Here is a 17,427-nt window from a genome sequence, read left to right as displayed (position 1 = left end):
ACGCTTATATGTGTATAGATTCCGTTAAGTTTCTAGGTCTGTATATATTAGTGTACTTTATCTAGAATAATTTTAAGTTACCTAGCAAAAAAAAAATTTACAAGACGGTTCAGCAAAACCTTTTCTCGGGACATGACGTACTTGCCTTATTTCAAAGGCCTAGTCAGTGTTAGTTTGACGGAGTGATGGTGCTGTACAGCAGTGAGTTTCGCGATAATTGTTGTTCTTGTTAAGTTGCTTACGTGGGAGCTAGCTCCGCAACTGACCAATTTGTGCCCGAATCTTCCACGTGACTAGCTTTACGTAATCTATATCCCAATAACCTGCGCCATTATGTGTCGTGATGTATCTTGAAGTCTGTCTTCCAGCAAATGGCAGTGGCACACTAGGGGAAGTCACACTTTCTGACTTATCTGAGAATGATCTGTTGGTCTGCTACGGAAAGACGGATCTTACACTACGCCGATCTTTTTGTCTTTCCTTCATTCACCCAGGTTCGCTTCACACCTCAGCCAAATTTTTTCGATTCAAAGTGTTTTGCCCCGTTAATTCACTTAATTAATGCAATAAATAATCTACCCAACCAAACATATCTAACATCTATACTATCTCCCTCCTAAGCGCCGCCGCAAAGAACTCTAACATAGCCTCCCTGATCTCCCTCGACCCCTCGCCCGTCAGGATGCTCATGTGGCCCTTGCCCCTCGCCCAGTACAGCCGCTTCGGCGTCTTCAGGATCTCGAAGACCGCCTTCTGCTCTGCGGCCGGGCTGATGTCGTCCAGTTCCGGGATCATCATGAGCGTGGGGATGCCCTCGAGCATCTCCTCGAGGATCTCCTTGGGCCGGAACAGCGCCATCTTGTGGTAGCTCTGGAGCGTGATGCGGTCCCGGAAGTTGGGGTGTCCGCGCTCGGCCGCCGTCCGCATGAGGAAGTACGCCTCCTTGCCTCCCGGACCGCCCGACCCGGCGTACCCGATCGGGTTCTCGCCCTTGCTGTTGAAAGGCTGCAGCGTGAACGGCTCGTTACCGCGTAGCTGCGATTGCCGATCCTTCATAAGCTGCGCGAAGGCAGTCTGCCGCTTGTCGGCCCGCACGAAGCTGAAGATGGGGCACACCAGCACGATCCCGGCTACACGCCTATCGATTGCTGCTGCGACTGCGGTGACGGTTGCTCCCAGAGACATGCCCCAAAGCAGAATACGACGTGGGTCTATACTGGGTACTGTCGTAGCGTACCCAACGACATCTATAATCATAATGATTAGAGTAAAGCTAATTCCGTAGGTAACAACATTACGTCCTCACCGGATACATCCTCGGCCATTTGCAACGGGTCGATTTGGTTCCGTGGTAATCCCCCACTTCCCCCTATGCTTCTAGAGTCGTATAGTATTACGTTGTAGCCCGCCGATTGGAATGCTTCGGCCGTTTCTGCAAGGCTCATTTCTTTAACGCAGTTGAACTGAAAGATGTAAGTTTGAAAATATCAGTTAAACGAAGAGTCGCTAAACTTACTCCGTGGGTCATGATGATGGCCGGTGCCGGCCCCGGAACCTCGAAAAGCCATGCTTCCAGGGTTATGCCATCGATGGTCTTCAGCTCGACGGTGCGATGAAGTTGGAGAGAACCCATATTGCCAACGGCAGACAAGGAAAGGCAATCGCAAGGTAGAAATTTGCCTAGATTCAAAGATAATAAAGAGTGTGTGTACTGGGAGGAAAGCCCTACCTAGTATAATATGATTAAAAAGTAGAAAAGAGTACAACTCGTACTGGATTGGAAGTAAAGATGCGGGAGAGGATACTATGAAATTCCATACTTAGGTACCTACTCGCGAAGGACAATGGCAATCTCAAGATATCGATCTGTGCCAAATGCCAGGGTTCTAAAGGAATAGTGGAGAATAGATAACCTGAAGGATCCAACGTTCTAGATTGATGAGACAGTATTTATGCATAATCACGGCGACACAAGCTGTATATGCACGATTACCGGATTACTGTCATCATGCAGCTGAATCTCGTGGCTCCTCCACGAGGCACAGGGATGACTAGCCTGCCAATTAATATACTGCAAGGCGGCGAATCAGCCTCAGCCTGCAACATGACATTACAAGGATTGCTTATTAGTAAACAATCTGTGACCCGCTGTGAGAAACTTGCGTTATCTCGTCTAGGAGTTGTGATTATCTCAAGGCCTGGATTCTGGAGCCAATGGTATCGAGAGCCTTTCGTCCAGGCTAGGACAACCAGCCGGCAAGTCAGCTCTACCAGGCATTGACGATGGATGTCATCATGCACTAACGAGCGCATGTAATCGGGAGCCGTAATCGAAAGTCATCACAACAACGACGAGGACTTCGTACCATGGCATCGACGTGGGAGGACGTGGGACGAAGGACAATGTGTACGTTCGGTGGTTTTCGAAGTCGTATATAGATTGTCTCATTGACGTATGACTTGGAAATTCGAACAGAGCAGGCGTGACCGCGACTTCTTCGAAATAACCATCACAAGCCCCATCATCTTCATTATTCTCTTTATCCCCTAAGTCAACCTTTTTCATAGAGCAGACACAACTTGTCCTTCTAAGACCACCACATTCGCAGCAATGGCCAAGTCACAGCACCACCAGCAGGAGCCTATGGCCATCATAGGCTTTGCCTGCCGTCTGCCCGGGGGTAACAACTCTCCGCAGAAGTTCTGGGACTTCATCGAGCGGGGTCAGGTGGCGCCCAACTCCGTCCCGAAGAACCGATTCAACTTCGAGGGGCACTTCGATGGGTCTCTCAAGCCGAAGACTATGCGCCAGGCCGGCGGCATGTTCCTCGGCGACGTTGACCCGGCCGACTTCGATGCTGGTTTCTTTGAAGTCGGCGGAGCCGAAGCTCTCGCTATGGACCCTAATCAGCGCCAGATGCTTGAAGTTGTCTTCGAGGGGCTTGAGAACGCGGGTATCCCCCTCGAAAAACTAGACAACCAGCCCGTTGGTTGCTTCGTTGGATCATACGCGGCCGACTACGCCGACATGCAGAGCCGTGACCCTGAAGATCGCCCACCAAACAACGCTCTTGGTGTCGGAAGAGCCATCCTTGCTAACCGTCTTAGTCACTTTCTCAACATCAAGGGTCCCAGCGTTACACTCGACACGGCCTGTTCCGGAAGTTTGCAGGGTCTTGACCTTGCATGCCGCTACCTCCAATCGCGGGATGTCAATGCCGCCGTCGTCGCCACTAGCAACCTGTACATGAATCCCGAGCATCTTATCGACACCGGTAACATCGGCAGCGCCCACTCTCCCACCGCGCTATGCCACACCTTCGACGCCGATGCCGATGGATACGTGAAGGCTGAGGCCGTGTCCGCTATCATCGTCAAGCGTCTGGAAGATGCTATCCGGGATCGTGACCCGATCCGTGCTGTTGTCCTTGGCACTGCTACCAACAGTAACGGACGAACACCTGGTATTGCTAGTCCCAGCTCAACAGCCCAAGCCGCGGCTATCCGAGCCGCATATGCCCACGCCGGCATCACTGACTTGAACTTGACCACCTACCTTGAGTGCCACGGTAAGTATTTTTAATAGCTTCCGTTGAACCTCGGCCTTTGACTAATCATTTTTAGGTACTGGAACCCAGGCAGGTGATCCGACTGAGGTGAACGGAATTGCTTCCGTCTTTGCCGCCACCCGTCCGGCCGATAACCCCCTTATTATCGGCTCCGTGAAGTCTAACATCGGCCACTCAGAGCCTGCTGCCGGTATCTCCGGTCTTCTCAAGGCGATCCTGTCTATTGAGAATGGCTTCATCCCCGGTATGCCTACTTTCATCAAGCCCAGCCCTAAAATCGACTTCGTCGGGCAGAAGGTCAAGGCCTACCGGGCCGGCATCCCGTGGCCCGAGAGCGCCCCTCGCCGAGCTAGCATCAACTCCTTCGGCTACGGTGGGTCCAACGCCCACGCCATCATCGAGCAGCCCACTGCCGCCGCCCGATCCCACCACGTGTCCTCGTACGTGTCTGCCGATGAGGAGTTCACTCTCCTTGAGGAAGACGCCGCTCGTCCGTCCGTGCTCGTGTTGTCCGCCAACGACGCCCAGTCTCTGAAATCTAACATCCAGGCGCTCGGAAACCACATGATCAACCCCCGCGTTAAAGTCAGTCTCTCCGACCTCGCGTACACGCTCTCGGAGCGCAGGACCCGGCTCTGGCACCGAGCTTTCATCACCACTAAGAATACCGAGCTCGACGAGAAGCCTGACGCTTGGCACGTGGCTAAGAAGAGCGCCGTCACTCCTTCATTCGGTTTCATCTTCACTGGCCAGGGAGCTCAATGGCCTCAGATGGGTAAGGATCTTCTGCAGTACTTCCCATGGACCCGAAAGATTCTCGAAGAGTTGGACGATGTCCTACAGAGTCTCGCTTCGCCCCCGTCCTGGTCTCTCGTCAAGGAACTGACTGAGCCCCGTACTGCTGAGCACCTCCGTCAGCCAGAATTCTCGCAGCCTCTCGTCACAGCGCTCCAACTTGCCATCATTGCCGTTTTGGAATCCTGGGGGATCAAGCCACGCAGCGTGGTTGGTCATTCATCCGGTGAAATCGCTGCCGCATACGCCGCAGGTCTCCTGGACCGCGCTGGAGCTATCACTGCTGCTTTCTACCGTGGCCGTGCTGCCTTGAACCGTAAGAACGAGGTTCCTGGCGACGTTGGTATGCTTGCAGTTGGTCTCGGTGCAGAGGCTGCCAACGAGTTCATCGAAAAGCACGGTAATGGACAAGCGTGGATCGCTTGCTTTAACAGTCCTAACAGCGTAACTGTCTCCGGAAGAATCGCGGCGCTCGATTCTGTGCGCGAGGCTGTCACGGCTGCGGGTCACTTTGCTAGACGGTTACAGGTCGACTTGGCCTACCATTCGGAGCTTATGGAGCTTATTGGCGAGGAGTATGAGCATCTCCTTGATGCGGAAGACCAATTCCACCCGACTGAAAAAGCCCTGGGCAGCGGTGCTACTCTGTTCTCTTCGGTCACGGAATCGAAGAGAACCACGCCAACTGACGCTCTGTATTGGAAGACGAACATGGTATCGGCGGTTCGCTTCAATGGGGCGTTAAAGGCTCTTCTTGAGGACGAGAACGCGCCTAACTTCCTTATCGAGATCGGACCTTCCGGGGCTCTGGCTGGTCCAGTCTCCCAGGTCCTTAAGTCTCTACCCGCTTCCGTCGGGGGAGAGATTACCTACACCAGCTCTTGGGCTAGAGGTGCGGACGCCGGAAAAGCACTATTCGATGTTGCTGGTCGCCTATGGGTGGCCGGTGCCGATATTGACATGGCAACCGTGAATGAGTACGACGGCCAAAACCGAGTCATCACGGACCTTCCCAACTATTCTTGGAACCACACTACTAAGTACTGGCACGAGAATGCTTCCAGTAAGGACTGGCGTTTCAGGAAGTATGTCGTCCACGACTTGTTGGGAAGCAAGATCCTCGGCAGTTCGTGGAGGAATCCTACTTGGCGTCACCGCTTGAACGTTACCAATCTCCCTTGGCTCAATGATCACCGAATGGGAGGTGACACTATCGTCCCTGGTGCTGGATTTATAACTATGGCCGCAGAGGCTATGTATCAAAAACATACTGCTCTCCTTTTACCCGAGGAGGCGGAAGGATTGGCCCGGAATGATTTATGTTATCGATTCCGCAACGTCCGCTTTAGCCGCGCTTTAGTTCTCGAAGAAGGTAAAGACGTGATTATCTCGTTCACGCTGTCGGCTGTACCAGGCGACAAGCACTGGCACGAATTCAGAATTTATACAACAGAAGACGAGGTAAGGAATTTTCACTCCAGAAACGTGCTTCCTAATGAAGAGATTACTGACTCAAAATGCTGCAGGTTATGTCCGAACATTGCTCTGGATGGGTCCGCATCCACGATTTTATCGACGAACCTGTTGAAGGCGAGGACGCGCTGCCCCTGAAATCGGTGCAAGCTCCTAAGCTGTGGTATAAGTGCCAACGTGAGATTGGTATGGAGTTCGGCCCAGCTTTCCAGAAATTGATCGAAATCGAGGCCGTCACCGGTCAGCGCAAGTGCCGCACCTTGATATCGATGGAACCCCCTGAGAGCAAGTATGCCCAGTCATACTATCCCATTCATCCGGCGGCCTTAGATGGTTGCTTGCAGACTGTCGTCCCATCTAATGCATCGTGTGATCGCACGAACGTCAAGCACGTCATGATTCCTGCCCTTATCGACGATTTCATCATCAACAAGGTCCCCGCTCGTCTGTACAGGGGACGCTCGAAGGCGACATCAGTATATAGTGGTCGTGGTCGACTGGATATCGAGAAGAGCTGGGTCGCTAACACGACCGTATATGACTCTGAAAGCGGCCAATTGCTGATGCAGATGTAAGACATGTCCAGAACTCCTAGAACTATTTCATAAAGAAAAAGTTACTGACTCTCGTTTTCTTTACAGAACTGGCCTCAACTACACCAAGCTCGATGTGGCCCCCAAGCCCGACCCGCATACATTCCACACTGTGGCCTGGAAGCCTGATATCACGTTCCTTACTCAGGATCAGTTGATGTACCTCACGGTGGACAAAGACTCAAACAAGCTCGACACCGTCATCGACCTTATCGCCCACAAGAAGCCTGCGCTAAAGGTCCTAGAAGTGAACCTCGACGATGAAGATGCTTCTAACCTATGGTTCGGGGTCAACGACTTCACGGCCAGGTCTGCCTACGCCCAGTATGATTTCGGCACTTCCAATGCGAAGACTCTTGTCAGCACCGAGACTCTGTACCAGGAGAAAGGAAACGTTTCATTCCATTCGATCAGTCCTGAAAACCCGGCCTTCGGGCTTCCCACTGATGTCGCCTGGGACCTTGCGATCATCAAGGCGTCTGAGAAGGTCAGTGCCACTAGTGTGGAAGACTCTGTCAAGAGCCTAAAGCCCCTCCTAGCTGAGGGTGCTTACACACTCTTGGTGCGAATCGATCAGGAAGGTGTGATAACGCATGCAGCATCCGAATCGTCGGACTCATTTGAGAACCTCAACCGTCCATCTGCTCTCGGAACCTCTGGCACACCATCTCAGTCTTCGGACTCTCTAGTTGCCAGTTCGATCAGCTCCACTGCCTGGGATGAGGAGGCTGCTAAGAAGTCTCTGGCATTCGCCGAAGCGAATGTTACCAACTCCATCCTTGAGGTCGCACCTACTACCAACAGTCCGCTTGCGTACTTGTCAAAGTCGAAGACTAGCACCGAAATATCCACTGGCTCTAAGAAGCATCTCATTGTCGTTCGTCTATCAGACACGACGCCCACAACCCTGCCGCCATCCCTACACGCAACTCTGGAGGCTTCGGGCTGGACTATCACGCAACAGACATATCCCTTCTCGAAGCCGACAGACGGCGCGGTCGTACTAATTATTGACGAGTTATCGAAGCCTATCCTGAAGAGTGTAGATGGAAAGCAATGGGAATCCATCAAGGGGCTTATCAGCTCCGGCATTCCGCTCCTCTGGGTCACGAAGGGCGCGCAGTACCCAGTCACGGACCCGGACAATGCGATGGTCCAGGGTCTTTTCAGGACGGCCAGGCAGGAGGACCCTTCGATCAATGTTACGACTTTAGATGTCCAATCGAGCACAAGTGCGGCGACAAGCTGGGCTATTGACAAAGTGCTCGGATTACTTAAAGACGGATTGCCAGTGGAGACTGAATACTCGGAGCGTAACGGCATTCTCTCTATCCAACGGATCCAACCGGATACGCTTGTCAATGACTTCCGACATGCCGAAGAAGATGGTCTCCCACCAGTTGTGAAGGGATTCCACAGCACTGAAGTCCAGGTGCAACTGAGGGCCGAGCGTTTGGGTACTCTGAACGGTCTAATGTGGGCCGAGACGGAAGTTAGTGCGCCTGCGGCGCTCGACGATGGACAAGTCGAGGTCGAGGTTTACGCCGTCGGTGTTAACTTCAAGGACGTAGCCATCACCATGGGTATCGTGCCAGACAACGAGTATAACATTGGATTCGAGTGTGCTGGTATCGTCAAGAGAATTGGGAATGGTGTCACCAGCTTAAAGGTCGGATCCCGAGTCTGTATGCTCAAGGCTGGAAGCTACAGTAATCGGGTGAGGACCAGCGTTCAGCGATGCCACGAGATCCCAGACCATATGAGCTTTGAAGAGGCTGCTACCATTCCCTCGGTATACTTGTGCTCGCTTTATGCCATGTACCACCTTGGAAATCTGAAAGAGGGCCAGGTAAGACACCCGATATAATTACACTCGAATGGATAAAGCTAACAATTGCAGTCCGTATTGATTCATAGCGCTACTGGTGGTGTCGGGGTCGCATGTATTGAGCTAGCCCAAGCTAAGAAAGCGGAGGTAAGTCTTCTACATCCATCTAGATGTACTCCAGATCTGATTTGAATATGTAGATTTTCGTCACGGTGGGTACGGAAGAAAAGCGACAGTTCCTTGAAAAGGAATATGGCATCCAGCGGGATCACATGTTCTCTTCTCGTAACACCCAGTTCGCCCGTGGGATTATGAAGGCCACAAATGGTCGCGGTGTCAATGTCGTCATCAATTCGTTGATCGGTGAACTCCTCGACGCATCTTGGAGAATCATGGCGGACGGTGGAAATATGGTCGAGATTGGTAAGAGAGATATTGTCGACCGTAACACACTCTCCATGGAGCCCTTCGACCGTAACTGCTCTTTCCGAGCGGTCGATTTCTCATACACCAAGGACATCAAAGATTCGCTCGTTGCCAGGTATTTCTCGATCCCAATAACCCCGGGTACGTATTGCTAATTAGTTGTAGTCTCTTTGACGAACTCTTCGTCCTCATTAACGCTGGTCATCTCAAACCAATCCACCCTATCACCGTATTTGGATTTGACGATGTCCAAAAGGCCCTAGCGTACATCCGGAGCGGAAAGCATCTCGGTAAAGTCGTTATCTCAAATGGAGAGAATACTGATGTGCAGGTCCCCATCCGGCCCGCAATCCGTGGCATTCAGCTACGATCCGATGTCTCATACCTCATCATCGGAGGCTTGAAGGGCGCCTGCGGAACCCTAGCTATTCATTTGGCACAAAACGGAGCTCGCCACATCATCGTTAGCAGCAGGAGTGGCATAAATGATGAGGCTTCGGCTAGGATCGTGGCCAGCTGCAACTTCTACGGCGCTGAAGTCGTTGAAGCTAAAGGTGACGTCGGTAACATCGAGTCTGTACGACAGTTATTCAAATCCGCGACTCCCCGTATTGCGGGTGTTATCCAAGGTGCTATGGTTCTGAGGGTAAGTTCTCCTGAGGCCCCTATAACATTTCTGATACTCACGCGAAACAATAGGACAAACCCTTCGAGATGATGACGCTAGATGACTGGTAAGTTACTGTCTATCCCTCATATCTTCTTCTGCCGCCTCGTCTCTCCGTTTCTAACTAATGGTAAATAAAAAGGCACACGGCTATCCACGCTAAGGTTCATGGTACTTGGAACATTCACCGGGCTTCTCTGGAGCAAAAACAACAACTCGACATGTTCACTATGTTATCCAGTACATCGGGTGTTGTAGGTAATAAGGGGCAGGCCAACTACGCAGCGGCCAATACTTTCCTCGACGCGTTCGCTAGTTACCGTCAGACCCTAGGCCTGCACGCCAATACTGTTGACCTCGGCGTGATCGAAGACGTGGGCTATATTGCGGAGCAAGATACTGGCCTTGAAGCGCGGTTTGACAAACGTGTCTGGACGCCGATTGGGGAGAGCATGTTGAGAAAAATTCTCACATACTCCTCTTTACAACAGGAGTCCGATCCGCTAAATCCAAGCAGTGTCACTGAGATGATCACGGGTATTGGCTATCCGCTCCCCGCAGACAGCGATGGATTGGCACGTGACGGCAGATTCGGCTACCTTTTCAATAGCCGCGGAGGAAGCAATTCTGGTGGCCTTGACGTGGATGAGAGCGACCAGACCGAACAAGCTATCAAGCAATTCCGTCTGATGCACAAATCGGGCGCCAGTGTAGCGGACTTGAAGCTCACCTGTCTCGAGGTGGTATCGGCTCAATTCGCCAAGACGCTCAGACTCGAAGCAGAACCCGAGAAAGGAAGGCCTCTTGTAGCTTACGGCCTTGACAGTTTATCCGCCGTGGAATTGAGGAATTGGTAGGTTTTCCAGAATCGGGCTATGATGTACAAGACTAACGGACCCTAGGATTCGCATGAGGCTCGGCGTAGAACTGACGACGTTAGGTAAGCGATAACTCCTAACGCCCTTTTCTCCTTTTCCCCTTTCCCCTTTTCCGAAGAGTCCATGATTAACATGTGTTGTAGATATAACCAACGCTGCTTCACTGATCGCACTAAGCGAAAAGGTCGTTTCGAAATTGCCGCAACCAGAAGCTGCTGCGTGAAGTAGCTAAAAAGGAGAGGCTAGAAAGGAGAGGGCTGGCAAAGGCTGGCAGGGCTGGGTATATGTATTTTATGGGAACTTGGAAGGATTTTATTTTTATTTTTGCGCCGGGTGGCGGGTGGTGGTTGGTATGTTAGAGAATGAGATGAATAGTCGGTGTGTTTCGTGATACACTATTGTAGAGGTTATTAGATTGCTAGGTTCAGTTTCCTCTTTTTTATGCAAGTTCTTTACAATCCAGGTTCAATCTTGCAGTAGCGCCAGGCCTTATCCATGGTCTGTACTTTATGCGCTGGCTGGGAGGTGGCTGGTCAGGAGCGAACGGCGCGGTGCCGCTGGGCGCCGCTGGGTTGCGCTGGGTTGCGTGCCTCCTTCCTTTAGGCTAGAGCTAGCGGATACGTGTAAAGTGATTTGCTGTAATGCAAAACAGCTGTATTGCATCTATTGGAAAATCTTGTAACTGGGTCCATTTTTTGGGCAGAAAACTAGGATCGCAGCCCGATCGGCGGCATTACGTGGTTCGTCTGATGCGAACATGCGGAATAGAAAAGCGCGGTGTGTCTCTCCCTTGGACGATTGAGAGGGTTTTGGTTCTTTTGGTTTATTTTCCCTTTGGTTAAGTCAATGTCAATTGAGTCAGGTCAAGTTGAATGTTGAAATTCTGAAGTCTCAAAGAAGTCTTAGAATTTTTAGTCACTTGTCCAGTCTTATCTTATCAGCCCTTATCATCTTACCTACAGTAAGAGAATAAGAGCATGGGCCACCTTTGATTCACTGCCAACCTTGGAACGTTTGAAGAATGGAGACTTGTGATTATCCATGTCCCTCTTCTCCAAGAACACTCGACATTTCAGACCATTACAAGATAAAGAAGCATATACCTTACAAGATGCGCCAAAGGATTACCTACTTCCATAAGAACGAGAACGGGGTAGAGCCTCGTGCTCTGAAGCTGACCCCTCGTTCTATTTCCGGCCCGGATATCATCGCTGAGCGAGAAGACCGGATCACACTAGCTCTTGAGGAGCTTCCCATAGAGCTTCAGCATGTGCTGAGAGAATCCCAAGAGTTGTACATACGATGGCAAAAGCCTACCGCCTTCACAACAATAGGCCCTTGGCACTCGAAGATACCTCCAGGTTTGCATGTATTCTACACTCCTGGAAATAGCGAGAAGCCCGATGGCGGGCGACTATGTCGCTTCTTCCGCACCGCCTTCGGGCCGCTAGATTGCTCGTCGACATCTGTAAGTAGCTGCCATAGAGGAATAGAGCACTTATGATCATATATCCTTGATCCTCTTCAATTCGCTGACACTTTATAGGGGTCTTTTACCAAGCTACCTAATGATCGATTCTCCCATACAACCGCCTATCAGTTCTACCACATCCTAAACGACCTATCACATTTATCCTCCTACATAGAACAATATGTCTGTGTCTCCGGAAACTCGGAATGCAAGGCGCGAGCCCAACGACTCCGGGATGCGAACTCGATAGACTTCTCGTATGATGCGATTTCTCACGTGGTGAAAGTCAGCGCTCTATGGCCGCACGAACGACAACCGCTATTTATCGACTCCCAACCAGAGCATAGAGCAGAAGTCGGCATAATGACACCGGACTACCCTCCGCACTTAGAGCCACATGAACTCGGTGTCACGGGATTACTCACAGTGTTGGGCGACGAGTCGAGGCCTGCTCCGACTCTATTCTCTTTCCCATCCCGCCATAAACATGCGGTCCGCTCGAGTTTCTCGTCTAGTTTTCTCCGCCCGTGGGGCTTGCATCCGACATTACAGCTCAAGATCAGTTCAAGCAAGCCCCCACTAGAAGAATCGTCCTGTTCGCTACACACTTATCTCACCCTACCCCGAACCATATTCGCAGATAAGTATCAGCTCGGAGATGAGCTATTATTGTCATCGAAGAATTTGACGTCATTACGCTACATCAGCCAACCCGTGGACCTTGAGGCGCCGAGCTACGCCATGAACATCTGGGGCTCTAGTGCCCTTCTGGAATTGAAGGCCCCCGAGGCGAAGGAGAACAAGGAATGGACGGCCGAGATACCGCTTCACCTTCGGTATTTAGCACCTTCGGAACAAGGATACAGAAATATTAGCGTTCCTTGGCCGGTGGTATTCTGGGCATGCACTGCGGAAGATGGTACCAAGTTCCCCAACAGCCCATTTGACAGAGTCAATTTGGGATACGACGGGCTATTTGGGCCTCGTACATTATTCTTCCACGTCGATGCGAAGCCGAGCGAAGGCGAGAATCTCTACCATGATATCCAGGTGCCAGTCCTTGACTTGGGGCTATCAAATCGGATCAGCTCCGGAACGGCGACCATTGTCATGATGGGGTTCGTTTTTGTAATTTGGAAGCTCGTATCGGTCTGCCTCGGCATTCCCAAAAACAATGTCGTTGCAAGTCCCAAACGAGGAAGGAAGAGGAAATCATTGTGATTGTATATATAGAGAGGCGTTGGCAACACCGGTCTTTAGCTGGGTATTTATAGGAGTTGGTTGTGGAATTTGGTCAAATTGGGTCATGATCATGGGCGTTGGGGGTCATGTGATCGCATGTTTCCGCGTCACTTGTACATACATAGAGGTACTATGTGGATGATGTGGATGGGTCCAGGCTGGGGGACATTTATGAACCGACATACGTACTACATGAACAAAGATCTGTTTTAAGTCCCATATTCGTTTCTACAAGTAGCAGTGCTCGAGTCTCAATTCAATGGTGTCGCAATGTTTTCTTATGTTATAATAGGTTTTGCTATTTTGTTAGCATATAACCCGATCATCCAATATCTCTCACCGCAACCTTTCCGTCTCCCTCGGACCCCTCGGCCTCGCATCAATGAATCGCTGCTTGCCATCGACGCAACAAACCAAACTGCGCCGGATTGTCCTCCGGATTCCTATTCAGTTCATATTCTTTCAAAAGCACCAATCGTAATCTACATCGAGAACTTCCTCTCGGAAGAGGAACGGTCTTATTTACTAGATATTAGGTCGGATATAAACCTTTTCATATTGAGAAGCTTCTTAACCACATAAGGTGCCTATTTACGTATATACTTACCAGCTTTTTAGCGAGCCGTTGTTTGAGCCTTCGACCATCACTCATGACGGTGACTCAACGCACCGAGATGCGACAATTCGCGACTCTGAAGTCGCCTTGATCCCTCGCACCGACCCTGTGCGGTGTATTGAGGCCCGTGCTCGGGCTATTCAAGGCTGGCGAAACGACCTGTGGATAGAGCGCTTACGGACTCAGCGTTACGGCACGAACCAGCACTACTCGCATCACTTCGACTGGGGCTCTGGAGCCCTGGGCTGGGGCCGCGCCAGCAGCTTCATGGCGTGGGTGCAAGCCGACGACGTCGAAGGAGGCGGAACGGAGTTCCCGTTACTTTACCGCGACGCGCCCGATGAGCCGTGGTGTCGATGGGTCGAATGTCCCAAGTCGGAAGATGATCCATCGAAGAAGGACGGAGAACCGGTTGTGGGCGTTACGTTCAAGCCGGTGGCTGGAAACGCCGTGTATTGGGAGAACTTCCGCCCCGACGGGACTGGGAAAGGATGGGACGAAACGTGGCACGCGGGCTTACCAGGTATGTAATTGCACAAGCCGTTCATCCCACTCCCGGACGGCTATTCCGTGTTTCAATAAGGTAATATTTAACTCATATTGTTACAGTGAAAAAGGGAACGAAAGTTGGATTGAATATATGGAGCTGGGGCAGGCTAAGTTAGAAGAGATTTCATCCGCGGTTCATTCTGGTCATCGAATAGGTACAGCAAGTAGTATACAGTTCAGTACGATACTATCGTTTGCCGTGCGACCATCCATTCCGGGGGAAAGATCCGGCTACATAGCATCCAATGACACCCATCTAACCCGAGACCGTGGGTTTCCTATTGGCGGTCTGTATCTCTTATTGGGCGTTTTGGGCGACCAGCCCCGACTGTGAAACCGTGCCCAGAAATTGTCTTCTCTCATACTTTAACTGTTTGGCTATATATAAACCTATCGTCGACGGATATCGAGGTAAAGACGTCGCTAGATATAGCCGCGTCATCGAACCAGAGGTGGATATGCGATCGTGCTTTAAGTAAATCTGAAATGGCTTTTAACTTTGGAATAGCTCCAGGCACATGAACAACGGTGAGGTGTTCCCTACGGGAAAATTCTGTAGGCCGGGAACCAATTAGAAGCCCGATGAACCCCCACACGGTCTAGGATAGAGACCCGATGTCGCCATTTCAAGACAGGATTAGAACACCGCCTTGAACGTCCAAATCAGCAAATCTAGACACCGTTCGCCAGCCTATTAATAATGAGCTCCGCGCAGTTGGACCGAATTGAAAGAGTTTTAATCAGTTATCGACTTTCCTCAGCTCGAAACCCGATCCAGAATGGCTATCAAAGGCAATTTTTCATTCTCTATCTAGATACGCTAGAGATTGTCCGTCGTATGGCCTCTCCATCGTGACCATCCACCTTACCAAAGAACGGTCTCGATTGGCTTTTATTTTATTTCCTACCGATACATTATCCGTTCTGCGTACCTAACTAGGCATGTGTGGTTCTTCTTACGTCTATTCATCGCCCGCTCCCACGCCCCGTGCCGCCACTTCCAAGGCGCTCAACTCAACTTGGTGATGATAGTTGCACACTACCCAGGTACCTACATATCTATCCATGTGCATGTCACCCACGCTTCTCACCAACCGGTATACGCTATATGGACGTACCGACCACATATGTACATGAGCCATTCGGTCAAAGGAACTGTACATCTCTCCTAATGTATGACGTAACCTAAGCTCAGGGGTTCATCTAGAACATACCCGCGCCGGACTGGTAACTCTTTCGGTACCTAGCCTATCATGGATGGCAAGCCCGTATACGGCCACCACCACAACCTATTAGCTTGGAAAGTTCAGCAATTGTAAGCCTTAAAAGTTATGTAGTACTTGGTGGTATGTATGGCCGGCAGGTACAGTGTTAAAGTACAACTTACCTACATAGACGAGGATGGGTTTTCTATAGTAAGAAGTACCCCAAGGTCGATTTATTAAGTCTACAGAGTTCGTCGTCCAAGTTTGCCCTTAGGTTTGAATTTTTCTTCCTCCTCTTCTCTCGTTCATTTTTCGACGAGAAAAACCACATTCATCTAGTCGTTCGCAAAATCGCAAATTAAATGCAATCGGTCTCGTTTTCGTCGGTTTCGCCTATCAACTATTTTATGCGTGGTGCACTTTATAAGTGAAGGAATAGGGCAATCAATACCTATTATACCGATCATCTCATTCGGCCCATCGATTGCAACATCGAGCCTCAAACTCTCATCATGTCTGACAAGCCTGTCTTCTTAGTCACGCACCCACGTGCATGCTCCACTGCCTTCGAGAGGGTTGGTCTCTGATATCCCCATAAAATCCTATCTGGGTATATCAAAGCATACATATACTAAGATGCGATAGATCTTCATGACTCGTCGGGATATTCTTCAATGTGCCCACGAACCATTCGGCGACAGCTTCTACTACGGTCCTGAAAGACTTAGTGAGCGATACGCCAATGATGAAGCCGCTAGAGAGAGCAGTGGCTTTTCCAAGACCACCTACCGGGATGTCCTGAACCGCCTGGAAAGAGATGGCAGTGAGGTTAGAAATCTCCTGGCGCATCTTCGCCTTTAATCCCTTGCTTCCCTTGCTTTCCTTCCTCCATCCATGCAATTCTTTCCTCACATCGCAAGTGCGGAGCTCAATTGATCAAAGACAGCATGATATATGAAGGTTAAATATAACTCGGCCACTCTAAAATCTCAGGGAAGGAGAAAAGCCACCTACGTATATATGTAATGGCCTACGATAGGATAGTCGTATGGTCCTATCCCTCCAGATCCTTTATATATGTACCTTTCGTTTCTTGGCATTCTCGCAATCGTCGATCTTATAGCTATACCAATTCCGAACCTAGCTATCGTCTAAGTGCTTACATTCCGTCGTTCAGGGCAAGCGTGTTTTCATCAAGGACATGGCTTACTACCTGATGCCACCAAATGGAGCACCCGCCACAATCGCCCCGTCTCTGAAAAAGAGCGACGACTACGTCGAGAAGGGAAACCCAACGGTTGTTCCTCTAGAGATTCTCAAGAAGTTCCACTGGACTTTTCTCATCCGCCACCCGAGGCGAGGGATACCTTCGTACTACCGGTGCTGCGTGCCTCCCTTGGACGAAGTCACTGGCTTCAAGGAGTTCATGCCGAACGAAGCCGGCTACGTAGAACTATGCCGACTATTCGACTATCTGCGAGAGCAGAAAATGGTCGGACCGTGCATGGCAGGGCAATCGAACGGGAAGAGCGATGGAGAAATCACCATCACCGTCATCGACGCCGATGACCTGCTCGATCACCCGGAACCCGTCGCCAAGGCGTTCTGCAGGGAGACCGGGATCGAATTCAAGCCCGAGATGCTCACCTGGGACGATTACGAAAACCAGCAGTACGTCCAGAAGGCGTTCGAAAAATGGAACGGCTTCCACAACGACGCCATTAACAGCAAAAGCCTCACTGCTAGGACCCAAGCTCACGTAAGTCTACTAGATTATAAAAGGCTCCTAGTTTCGTATACTGACTTTCATTGCAAACAGAAAACTGTCACCGATGAATCTGAGAACGAGGAATGGCGACAGAAGTATGGTGATGAGGCCCAGAAGGTGATCAGAGCTTGCGTGGATGAGAACGTTCCACACTATGAGTATCTGAAGTCCTTCGCTTTGAAGTTCTAGATTGTTTGGGGATTATTTTAGCCTGCAGTGCCTCAGAGCTTATGATACATAAATGGTACACCAAAGAACAGCATTCCCGGATCTATGCAGTGTAGTACGTTGATACGAGATTGATTGACACGCCCGTCTGCAAAAGCCGTAGTAGTAGCGTTGGATAA

At 50.6% G+C, this 17,427-nt stretch overlaps 5 protein-coding genes across 5 annotated transcripts; 4 read left to right on the top strand and 1 right to left on the bottom strand.

Moving 5' to 3' along the window:
- Positions 1 to 574: 574 nt before the first annotated feature.
- On the bottom strand, positions 575 to 1,860 carry F4807DRAFT_308676 (alpha/beta-hydrolase). Its single transcript, XM_047995018.1, has 4 exons — positions 1,829 to 1,860; positions 1,517 to 1,729; positions 1,307 to 1,463; positions 575 to 1,247 (listed from the first exon to the last, which is right to left on the bottom strand). The coding sequence occupies exons 2-4, from the start codon at positions 1,631 to 1,633 to the stop codon at positions 601 to 603; spliced, it is 921 nt and encodes a 306-aa protein (XP_047857540.1). The 5' UTR covers positions 1,634 to 1,729; positions 1,829 to 1,860; the 3' UTR covers positions 575 to 600.
- Positions 1,861 to 2,644: 784 nt separating this feature from the next.
- Positions 2,645 to 10,851, top strand: F4807DRAFT_471537 (uncharacterized protein; the record flags this gene model as incomplete). The annotated part of the gene is made up of 11 exons (XM_048002928.1): positions 2,645 to 3,569; positions 3,625 to 5,825; positions 5,891 to 6,408; positions 6,479 to 8,279; positions 8,331 to 8,405; positions 8,459 to 8,799; positions 8,850 to 9,330; positions 9,384 to 9,418; positions 9,494 to 10,204; positions 10,254 to 10,291; positions 10,373 to 10,851. 11 exons carry the CDS (start codon positions 2,645 to 2,647, stop codon positions 10,450 to 10,452), a joined length of 7,206 nt encoding a protein of 2,401 aa, XP_047857539.1. The 3' UTR covers positions 10,453 to 10,851.
- A 212-nt stretch (positions 10,852 to 11,063) lies between these two features.
- On the top strand, positions 11,064 to 13,161 carry F4807DRAFT_412589 (PIG-X-domain-containing protein). Its single transcript, XM_047996790.1, has 2 exons — positions 11,064 to 11,697; positions 11,776 to 13,161. The coding sequence occupies exons 1-2, from the start codon at positions 11,251 to 11,253 to the stop codon at positions 12,919 to 12,921; spliced, it is 1,593 nt and encodes a 530-aa protein (XP_047857538.1). The 5' UTR covers positions 11,064 to 11,250; the 3' UTR covers positions 12,922 to 13,161.
- On the top strand, positions 13,068 to 14,757 carry F4807DRAFT_308424 (uncharacterized protein). Its single transcript, XM_047995016.1, has 3 exons — positions 13,068 to 13,478; positions 13,561 to 14,081; positions 14,168 to 14,757. The coding sequence occupies exons 1-3, from the start codon at positions 13,213 to 13,215 to the stop codon at positions 14,221 to 14,223; spliced, it is 843 nt and encodes a 280-aa protein (XP_047857537.1). The 5' UTR covers positions 13,068 to 13,212; the 3' UTR covers positions 14,224 to 14,757.
- A 637-nt stretch (positions 14,758 to 15,394) lies between these two features.
- Positions 15,395 to 17,358, top strand: F4807DRAFT_308622 (P-loop containing nucleoside triphosphate hydrolase protein). Its single transcript, XM_047995017.1, has 4 exons — positions 15,395 to 15,887; positions 15,958 to 16,140; positions 16,457 to 17,071; positions 17,132 to 17,358. Exons 1-4 carry the CDS (start codon positions 15,825 to 15,827, stop codon positions 17,267 to 17,269), a joined length of 999 nt encoding a protein of 332 aa, XP_047857536.1. The 5' UTR covers positions 15,395 to 15,824; the 3' UTR covers positions 17,270 to 17,358.
- Positions 17,359 to 17,427: the final 69 nt, after the last annotated feature.

This window comes from Annulohypoxylon truncatum (genome assembly GCF_022578515.1).
Source record: "Annulohypoxylon truncatum strain CBS 140777 unplaced genomic scaffold F4807scaffold_5, whole genome shotgun sequence".
In the NCBI taxonomy this organism is placed as follows: Eukaryota; Fungi; Ascomycota; class Sordariomycetes; order Xylariales; family Hypoxylaceae; genus Annulohypoxylon; species Annulohypoxylon truncatum.
The sequence above is the reverse complement of the archived record's forward strand: the minus strand, read 5'-3'. Positions and strand labels throughout refer to the sequence as shown.

Coding starts and splice junctions, on each gene's coding strand:
- F4807DRAFT_308676 (XM_047995018.1), bottom strand. CDS start 1,633: ATGGGTTCTCTCCAACTTCATCGCACCGTCGAGCTGAAGACCATCGAT. Junction 1,464..1,516: donor CCATCATCATGACCCACGGA/GTAAGTTTAGCG, acceptor TACATCTTTCAG/TTCAACTGCGTTAAAGAAAT. Junction 1,248..1,306: donor AATGGCCGAGGATGTATCCG/GTGAGGACGTAA, acceptor TTATGATTATAG/ATGTCGTTGGGTACGCTACG.
- F4807DRAFT_412589 (XM_047996790.1), top strand. CDS start 11,251: ATGGAGACTTGTGATTATCCATGTCCCTCTTCTCCAAGAACACTCGAC. Junction 11,698..11,775: donor TAGATTGCTCGTCGACATCT/GTAAGTAGCTGC, acceptor GACACTTTATAG/GGGTCTTTTACCAAGCTACC.
- F4807DRAFT_308424 (XM_047995016.1), top strand. CDS start 13,213: ATGTTTTCTTATGTTATAATAGGTTTTGCTATTTTGTTAGCATATAAC. Junction 13,479..13,560: donor TCTTATTTACTAGATATTAG/GTCGGATATAAA, acceptor CCAGCTTTTTAG/CGAGCCGTTGTTTGAGCCTT. Junction 14,082..14,167: donor GTGGCACGCGGGCTTACCAG/GTATGTAATTGC, acceptor ATATTGTTACAG/TGAAAAAGGGAACGAAAGTT.
- F4807DRAFT_308622 (XM_047995017.1), top strand. CDS start 15,825: ATGTCTGACAAGCCTGTCTTCTTAGTCACGCACCCACGTGCATGCTCC. Junction 16,141..16,456: donor TGGAAAGAGATGGCAGTGAG/GTTAGAAATCTC, acceptor TTCCGAACCTAG/CTATCGTCTAAGTGCTTACA. Junction 17,072..17,131: donor CTGCTAGGACCCAAGCTCAC/GTAAGTCTACTA, acceptor CATTGCAAACAG/AAAACTGTCACCGATGAATC.